The sequence below is a fragment of the Myripristis murdjan genome, chromosome 13, assembly GCF_902150065.1.
Source record: "Myripristis murdjan chromosome 13, fMyrMur1.1, whole genome shotgun sequence".
In the NCBI taxonomy this organism is placed as follows: Eukaryota; Metazoa; Chordata; class Actinopteri; order Holocentriformes; family Holocentridae; genus Myripristis; species Myripristis murdjan.
The window spans coordinates 35,828,454-35,837,056 of NC_043992.1; the positions used below are offsets into that span (position 1 = coordinate 35,828,454).

General features: G+C 43.2%; 2 protein-coding genes and 1 long non-coding RNA gene across 3 annotated transcripts; 1 reads left to right on the forward strand and 2 right to left on the reverse strand.

The window, feature by feature from the left end:
- Positions 1-708: 708 nt before the first annotated feature.
- Positions 709-1,145, reverse strand: LOC115370735 (uncharacterized). The gene is made up of 3 exons (XR_003929277.1): positions 1,035-1,145; positions 840-958; positions 709-731 (listed from the first exon to the last, which is right to left on the reverse strand). It is a non-coding gene; the product is annotated as an uncharacterized LOC115370735 (long non-coding RNA).
- Positions 1,146-2,691: 1,546 nt separating this feature from the next.
- LOC115370732 (putative nuclease HARBI1) lies at positions 2,692-5,068 on the forward strand. The gene is made up of 2 exons (XM_030067889.1): positions 2,692-3,031; positions 3,763-5,068. The coding sequence occupies exons 1-2, from the start codon at positions 2,708-2,710 to the stop codon at positions 4,831-4,833; spliced, it is 1,395 nt and encodes a 464-aa protein (XP_029923749.1). The 5' UTR covers positions 2,692-2,707; the 3' UTR covers positions 4,834-5,068.
- Positions 5,069-6,341: 1,273 nt separating this feature from the next.
- Positions 6,342-8,557, reverse strand: LOC115370734 (reticulocyte-binding protein 2 homolog a-like). The gene is made up of 3 exons (XM_030067890.1): positions 7,997-8,557; positions 7,557-7,640; positions 6,342-6,991 (listed from the first exon to the last, which is right to left on the reverse strand). Exons 1-3 carry the CDS (start codon positions 8,346-8,348, stop codon positions 6,693-6,695), a joined length of 735 nt encoding a protein of 244 aa, XP_029923750.1. The 5' UTR covers positions 8,349-8,557; the 3' UTR covers positions 6,342-6,692.
- Positions 8,558-8,603: the final 46 nt, after the last annotated feature.

The following is an 8,603-nucleotide window of genomic DNA, read 5'->3' on the forward strand; positions in this document are numbered from 1 at the left end:
GAGCATCAGGTAGGGACCATACTAACATGGAGGACAAACACTTTGGGGATTTTCCATTTAAGGCTTTATAAATAAATAAATACCAATGTTTACTGAGTCTTTCACAGCAGTGAGGGCCGACCAACCTTGTCACAACACAGTGATGAGTGGTGTAAGGGTCACCAGTGATAAGTTGGGCAGAATGGCAAGTATAATTTTCATATCACAACAAAATGAAGTGCATAAACGATACATGCCAATAAAAGAGGTAAAAATCACTACAATATTGCAAAAATAACATTGTGATACCCTACCAATATTGTGTTTATTTTTTTGCATAAGTATATCAAGTATATCAGGGTTTGCAGTTGAAGGACAGTGCCTACCTGCGCTCATCCACAGGTAGGCACTGCCCTCTAACATCCAAGTGAGGATCTGAACGGGCACACAGCTAATGGTTACATAAGAAGTTGTTTGATTGTAAATATAGTCTTGCACGTAAAATAGCCCACAGTTCATTGACCAGATTCAGTCTTGTGGAAACAAAGACTTCCTCTGCCTTACAGAGCCGCCTCTCTCAGTCTTGCACACATTCCTCCACATCCAGTCTACACAGGTGCAGTTTTTAATGTGTTCCCATCTCGGTGTTCGTTGTTCCTGTCACTTCACTCATGAAAAGCCCTCATCCAGCTGAGGCCACAGCTCAGGCAGCAGATGTACTGTGGCTTCTTTTGCTTTGGGAGCTATGAGACCTGAAAGGAAAATAGAACAATAATAATAGGAATGGCTTTTATGCATATAATTGGGTGTTTGATCAATACAGCCAAATACATTTTCCTAAATCGGTGCAGCATTCTTACCTTAGCAGATTTCCACGGCGAGACATTTGAGTTAAGATGAAGAAAAGGAATCCCACAAAAGCAGCCAGAACTATCCAAAATATTATAACAATTGAATCTGAAATGGAAGAGCAATATGACTGACCCAAATATGACTGTTGTCCTCTATCACAATTTGGCCAGAGTAAAATTTATGTAAAGCATAAGTATACTTACATTTATTGTATTTGAGCTTGCTTTCATCTACGATCACAGGATCAAGATAATCATAATAGTACTCGTAGTCCCATACATAGTGGCCACCTCTGGTAGAGTTCTTCATTGTGGCCATCGTGCGAGTTTGAAGAGTACTAATGGACTCTGTCTCCAAAAATATGGTGGTAAAAAATGTTCGCCATGAATCCAGACGGCCGTGGAAAACAAAATCCCAGTGGTTTGCAAAACCTGTGAAAGCTGGACAATTAGCTTCCAGCGAGGCTAGAGAGAAGTCCCACCTCAGCCCACACGCTCATGTGCGTCTGGCCCATGACTCCACTTATCTGCTGCAGCGGCCTAACAGCGTGCAGTGTCGGCGCTTGGCCACAAGGTGGAGCTAGTCAACAAGAAAAGGGAGTTGACCCGAGCATGGAAAACAGCGGCGGTGAAAATAACTTTTAGACACACCCGAACATTTTCATAAGCTCAACATGTTGATAACCCACTGGTTTGGTTATTTTATTTAAGGAGGTCCAGGGTGGTATCTGAAGTTTGTGGCGCTTTATTTTGACTTTGATTACCGACACACGGTTTTCCATTATGCTCTGCCAGGTGAGTACAACTAATCGTGTGCAGTGTTTGTAGCATATTTGTTCTGTCCCTTTTACACTGCCGTCAGACTGTGTTATATTTTACTGGTGACGGTGATGATGATGGTAGTGATGATGATGATTAGTTGTAGAAGTTGTTTATTTGTATATTTGTACATAATGCACTTCATTCAAGTACTTCTTTACAAAATAAGATTAATGCACATCTTAGGATTAATACACATATTTTTACATAATGCACATACTTTATTTTTTACAGAGGTGTAATGCACATATTTTTATACCTCTTATTTTCCTTTTCTATTTCTTGTAATTAAACTTGTAAACTTGTATATATGCACACACACACACACACACACACACACACACACACATATATATACACACACACACACACACATATATATATATATGTGTGTGTGTGTGTGTGTGTGTGTGTGTGTGTGATGGTAGTGATGATGTGTGTGTGATGGTAGTGATGATGATGATTAGTTGAAGAAGTTGTTTACTTGTATATATGCACACACACACACACACACACACACACACACACACACACACACACACACACATATATGTGTGTGATGATGATAATGGTAGTGATGATGATTTATCTACACACAAGATGTGTGTGTGTGTGTGTGTGTGTGTGTGTGTGTATATATATACATACACACACACACACACACATATCACACACACACACACACACACACACACACACACACACACACACACACATTTATTTATTTATTTATTTATTTATTTATTTATTTTCCCTTTTGAGAATTTGAGCAACTTCAGCCAGAAGTGAAGTATTTTTCTAGTTCTGGTTCTGCCTCTGAAAAGATCAGGCTGCATCCTGCTCACTGTGATGTGAATCAGTAAAACAAAACTTGAACGGTATGTTTAGCGATGTGATTCTGACACCCAAGTCGCAGATTGCTAATGGTAAACAACATTTCAGAGGATATTTTAGCGCTCATTAGATATCTTACTAATTTATTGAACCTGCCTACCTCCGAAACACTAGGGGCGCTTGTTTTTTTAATGCTACTTTGTGATCCGCTCTTAATAAAAACAATGTTTAGACGAAGAAATGGAGCAAAAGATGGGTTCGCGTTCACGAGTTCTGTCTTCATGTTGATGTCGGTTTCAGCCGGGTCGAGCACCATGGAGCCAGAGGCGTGTGCGGGTCTCCTCTTCTCGTTCCTGTCCTGGTACAAACTCCGACAGGAACAGCGGGACCAGCAGGTAGAGACGGAGCGGAGGAGACGCCGGCGGCTCGTGGCGGCGGCGCGGCGGCGGCGGCTCGAGAGGCTGCGCGAGGAGTGGCGGCGGAGGGAGACGCGCTGCCGGCGGCGGAGGCTGCGCCGCTTCCGCGCTCACGACACATGGATGAAGGCGGTAGGTCAGGCTCCACACAGACCATGGGACACGGCACGGATTAAAACAGATTATAACCTGCGTGGTAGTGCCAACAGAAATGATGGCAAGGCAGTCATAACAGCGAGTTAGGTCAGTGGAGTTATGTGCACACGCGCTTATTTACATACAGTCATCAATGTTGTTTCATGCATTGATCTCATATTAGTTATTTCAGTAATACTCGTATTCAGCACCACTAGTGAATTGTTGTTTATGCTTGTTACTAGATATCATCATAAATCCAATTCAAACTTTATTTCAGACTCAAACTCTAGATAAAAGACAAGGCATTGCATAGAATAAAATACATTCAAAGAACATCATGGTTTAAAAAGAAAAAGAAGAAATTTAAATGTCTCGTCCAAAATGTCCAAGACACCCACCGCTTGGATTGGTAGTGTTGTACTAAACCTTGTGTTTGATAAAAACCATGATTTCATTTTCAGAGTCATTCAGTCGGCAAATAAATTTCTACATGACATTTTTGAAAACAGTTTTATAAGTATTGACTTTGATGATGACTCATTGGCCAGTTCTGTTTCTAAGATCAAGCTGCACAAAGTTAGTGTACATGGTGCATTACAGCATGTGCAAAATGTGTGATTCCCATGTTTTCCCAAACCCATATTGTGTGATTTCCGTGCTTACCTTTCACACTCTTGCCCACGAATTCTGTGCTGTCATGCTGTTCGTTTTCCCATTTCAACCAGATTTCACATTATTATCTGAGGAATCGTATGCGACGAAGACCCAAGGTGTGGTTCTATCCTCGGAGCAGCGACTGGTGGGAGAACACGGCCGCCGCTTTTACAGATGACCAGTGGCTGCAGCACTTCAGAGTGTCAAGGAAGACTTTTTCATACATCTGCACCACGCTGAGACCCCAGTTAAAGAGGCAGGACACCACCTATCGCCTGTGCATACCCCTGCAGAAGAGAGTGGCTTTGGCGCTCTACAAACTGGCCAACCCCTGCGACTACAAAACTGTGGCGGACCTTTTTGCCGTGGGCGTGGCGTCTGTTTGCCGCTGCGTGCACGAGTTCTGCAGAGCAGTCATCCAAGTGCTAAAACCGCAGCTTGTTGTGGCACCAAACCATGCTGGGCTGGCAGAGATGGCAGACCATTTCTATCAGACATATGGGATCCCACAGTGCATCGGCGTGATAGACAGTATTCACATTCCAATCATCAGACCGCCACACTATCAGTCTGAGCAACCTAACGGAGATGGGTATCTTGCTATTGTGCTGCAAGCAGTTGTTGATGGAAAAGGTATATTGTGGGATTTGAGCATGGGCTGTCCGAGGTGGGTGAATGAATCCGGTGAAGTGGAACAGTCATGGGTATGTGACGATTTCCCCTGCAGGATGCTCAACATCTGTGGAACTGATAGTGGCCACTTCATTATTGGCAGCGCTCAGTATCCTGCCCAAAACTGGCTGCTCAAACCGTACCCCGACACAGGCTGGCTGTCTGCAGAGCAAGAGCTGTTCAACACTCAGATCAGTGCGGCACACGGCGTGGCCGAGCACGCCTTCGGCAGACTAAAGGGCAGGTGGAAGTGTCTCAGCAAGAGGAATGACTGCAACATTGAGGTTGTGAAGGACATGGTGGAGACATGCTGTGTTCTGCATAACCTCTGTGAGAAGAACACGGACGCTTTCCTCCCCGAGTGGAAAACTGTTGACCAGCCTCAGCCGCTCAATGGAAAACCTCAGAGGGAGAGTGAGTCTGACTCGTGGCTTGCTCTGCAGCAGTTCATGCAGGATAATGCGCAGTAAAACTGGTGTTCTGTAGATTGTAATTTACCAAACTGTGCATGTGGTCAACTGTGGCTTGTTTTGTATGTAAACCTTGTATGTGAGGAAGCAATTTTTTTTTTTTTTTTTAAAGATTTGTAATGAACACTACTTTTGATTAATAACATCGGTCTGAATAGCTGACTTTTCCAGAGTGTGTACACAAACTTTATGTCGCTACTTTGCACAATCTTTATAAAACATTAGCAAAAGCTCTGTTCACCTTTTTGTGTTGAATTGTTAATTTACATTTAACTTGAAAGAAAAACAAGAACTTGAATTCTGAGTGAGATCAGTTTTTCAAGTTAAACCATGACACGAACCAAACTGTGGCCTAAAAACCTAGGTACAGAACACATAGTAAACTAAAATGGGACTAACACCCCCATTCAGTAATTATGTAGAATTAAGATGCAGTATAATCTAAAAATTAATACTTCATCAAAAGACATCTTTCCAAGAAAGAAGCATTATCACAGTACAGACTCTGCACAGTGATCTAACTATAGTGAATGATGTGATAATGTCATTTGTTTCTAAATGTAGGATACTGTGACATGAATGTCTCTGTGTGGGACTCTAGAAATGATCCCCATTTGGGAAGTGGGAATTCAAGCAAAATGGTGATTTGACAAAAACAGTCCTACTCATTTCATTTCAATAGTCATTGTTGACCAGTGGGGAAAGTGCATTTATCTAGAGATTGTACAGTGAGCCACACCCAGCTTTTTAGTGCTTTATTGCTAACAGATTGTTCAGAATGAGGGCCAATTCATTGATAATTCAGTATTGTTCATTATTACTGCACTCTTACCTTGGAGTTAGCCATTCTGCCAATCTGTTTTTACCTATGAGGAGACGATGAAGACAATAATTTTCTTTTACCAAATTTATTTTGATAGTCAGCTTGTAAGTAAGGATTTACCCAATCATAACAAACAGAGTTGCTGATATCTGTGGCCCCATTACCAGAAAAGGAAGAGAGCCGTAGAATGGGCACTTAAAAAATTTATACCTAAACAGAGTGGGCTGTTCCTTACAGTAGAGAATTCTTGTTGATGGGACACAGAAAATATTAAACCAGGGGGAAACCAATTATTGATCTGCAGGGGTTTATGGAGGGAAATTAAAATGATAACAGTGGAAGGTGACAGGTAGAGATAAAGAAGGGGGTCTGCTTTCTTCCTCCACAGCATCCCGTTTTCCCCATTCACACTTGGGGATATAAAACAACTGTGTGACTTGGATTTTTTTTTTTTTCCCAACAGCATTCCTCTCAGTTTTGGGGCCAATTTTTAATTAACATAGCTTTGCTTAGTCTTTATTAATGCATCAAAGAATCAGTTGGATGCTCTCTGAATGACACCAATTGGACAGTTTCACAGAGGGAAAAACTCCCAACATCAAAAACAAACAGAGCTGCGTGAGACTGTTAACAGTCTGGGATATGCATGGAAGAATTATTTATTTATGAAATTAAGTTTAAGTAATTTTCATCAGGATACAAGTGGTTATCCACAATAGTGAATGTGTAAATGCTCCCAGCAGGAAAAGGTGGAATAAACAACCTGGAAATGTTTTTAAGTTAGTTTAAAATGAACAGATAATACATGATTTCAAGGTCACTAAGAAATGTGAGACAGTGGTGTTCAGCAAAATGGTAACAGATCATGTGCACTGTGCTACTGTTATGATGTGAGTAAATGTGCTTTTTAGAAATGAAAGTCATTTGTTCTGCACGTCAGTGGGCAGAGAGTCAAACTCCACCAAAACGCCACGTCTCTTGTTTTGTCATTTGCACTAAAATAAGTGTCCAGGACGTGTTTGGTGTAACGCTGTCCTTACGAAGCAGGAGGGCCCTTGGCAATGAACTTTGCAATTTGTTCCAAATAAGACGTTAGCAGCTCACTGTCCTTCCTTCGAGCCTCCATCTCCTCACGCCGCAGCCTCTCCTCTCTCTCTCCCTCCTCCCGCCTCAGGGCCATCTCCTGTTGCATCTCCTCCCGCCTCAGCTTGGCCTCCCTCTCCCACTCCTCTCTCCTCAGCTCCTGCTCCTTCTCCAGCCACTGCTTGTGGCACTCTGTCATGGCATTTAGGAAGTCCTTTGTTGTGTCGCTGTCACATCTCCGTTTGCGAGTCTCTAAAAGCACATAGGGGCTGTCAAAAATTTGCAGTAAAAAAAATGCCCTTTTTTTTACTGATAAATGTAGGACAAAGGTTACTAAGACCAAAATCAACTTGACCTTCATTTACTACTTGGAAATGCATAACCAGTAGACCAATACACATTATTGGTAAAGCAAAATTGGCTTGTGGTCACAGGCCAAATTGCATTGTTCTACCAATACAGTTGTTTATGCCACCACTGGAGGTTTGATCTCTGCAGACTTTTTTTCTTCTTCATGCACCTTGGTAGTAGGCGAAGAAGTCATACCAGACACCCCTACCCTGTTTACCACTAGACAGTGTATATATAAATATTCTAATGTATAGAACTACAAAATACTCTGATCAGATGTTCCTTGTATGTTTTACGCCCCTCTAAGTTGGTCAGTGACAACAAGGAGAGGCAGTGGATTCAAGCAGCTGCTGAAAGCCATTTTTTTTTTTCTTTTTCTTTTTTTTTTTTTTTTGCATCAGTCATTCTGTCTGGTTATGATTTTTTTTTTTTTTTTCCTTCAAGGGACTAAATAAAAGTCACTTACCCGGCCTGATCCTACTTGGGAGTATGTGATGTGTCCCCCTTTTGAGCGCAGGAGCTGAGACGCTTTCTGTGGAATGCGATTTGTCTGCAATATTAATACACAAAGCATATGTCGTCAGATAAATGAAATCAGCTGGCAGTGTCCAGGCACAACCTCGCAGTCAGGAGGACCTTGATCCTATGAAACTCAGCCCGGTCTGGCACCCGTGCGGGGCTCGAGGCACCGGCTGGCCCCTGGTGCCATAAGCCCCGCTGTGGAGACACGGCTAGTTAACCCGAGGCGGCCGTGAAGGAGCGTCACTAACCGGTAACCTACACTTTAATTGGCATCATGGGAAGCATTACTTACGAGTTTAAGTTACATATATTTCCTTTGACGCCACAGAGCTCAATTTGACCTACAAAGACAGCTCACAGATCCGCTGGGCTTGGTGAAGTTACCTGGCTGGGTCAACGACCTGTTAATACATTTGGGAATTTCGCAGGTCTCTGCCTCCAGCTGACCCTCCACCCGTCCTCCAAGCACACTGTCCATTAAGTCGAAAAAGGGGAAATTCTTCCTCCCGTCCCTCTTGGCCGTCTTGTACAGGTGCCTCATTTTTTTCAGTTTCTCCCTAACCTGGGTGGTTGTGCGCTGAATCCCCAACTTGGCCAGCTCCTCCACCATGAACTGAATGACTTCTTCATTACGACAAACGCCCTCCATTTGTTGCTGCACGTTCTCGTCAGCCCATATGTTCAGCAGGGCTTTGGTTTCGCCCATGGACCAGTACTGGCGGCTGTTGCTGGCCATGGCGGGGGCCCGCCTCACGGCACCGGGCACACCCGGCTCGACCCGCCGAGACGCCCGCAAAAACAAAAAATATCCACAAGAAAGGTGGCTAGCACTAGCTTAAACAGTGGAAATGCTCCAAAGGCACTGGCCCGCACGGGCACGCACTAGCACGCATTCGTGTTGCGTTCAAGTGCTCCTCGTATGGTCAAAATTGTGACACGTAAGTAGAATTTGGACATTTTACAGGCGAAAGTTGTTGTTTACTTCAAGATG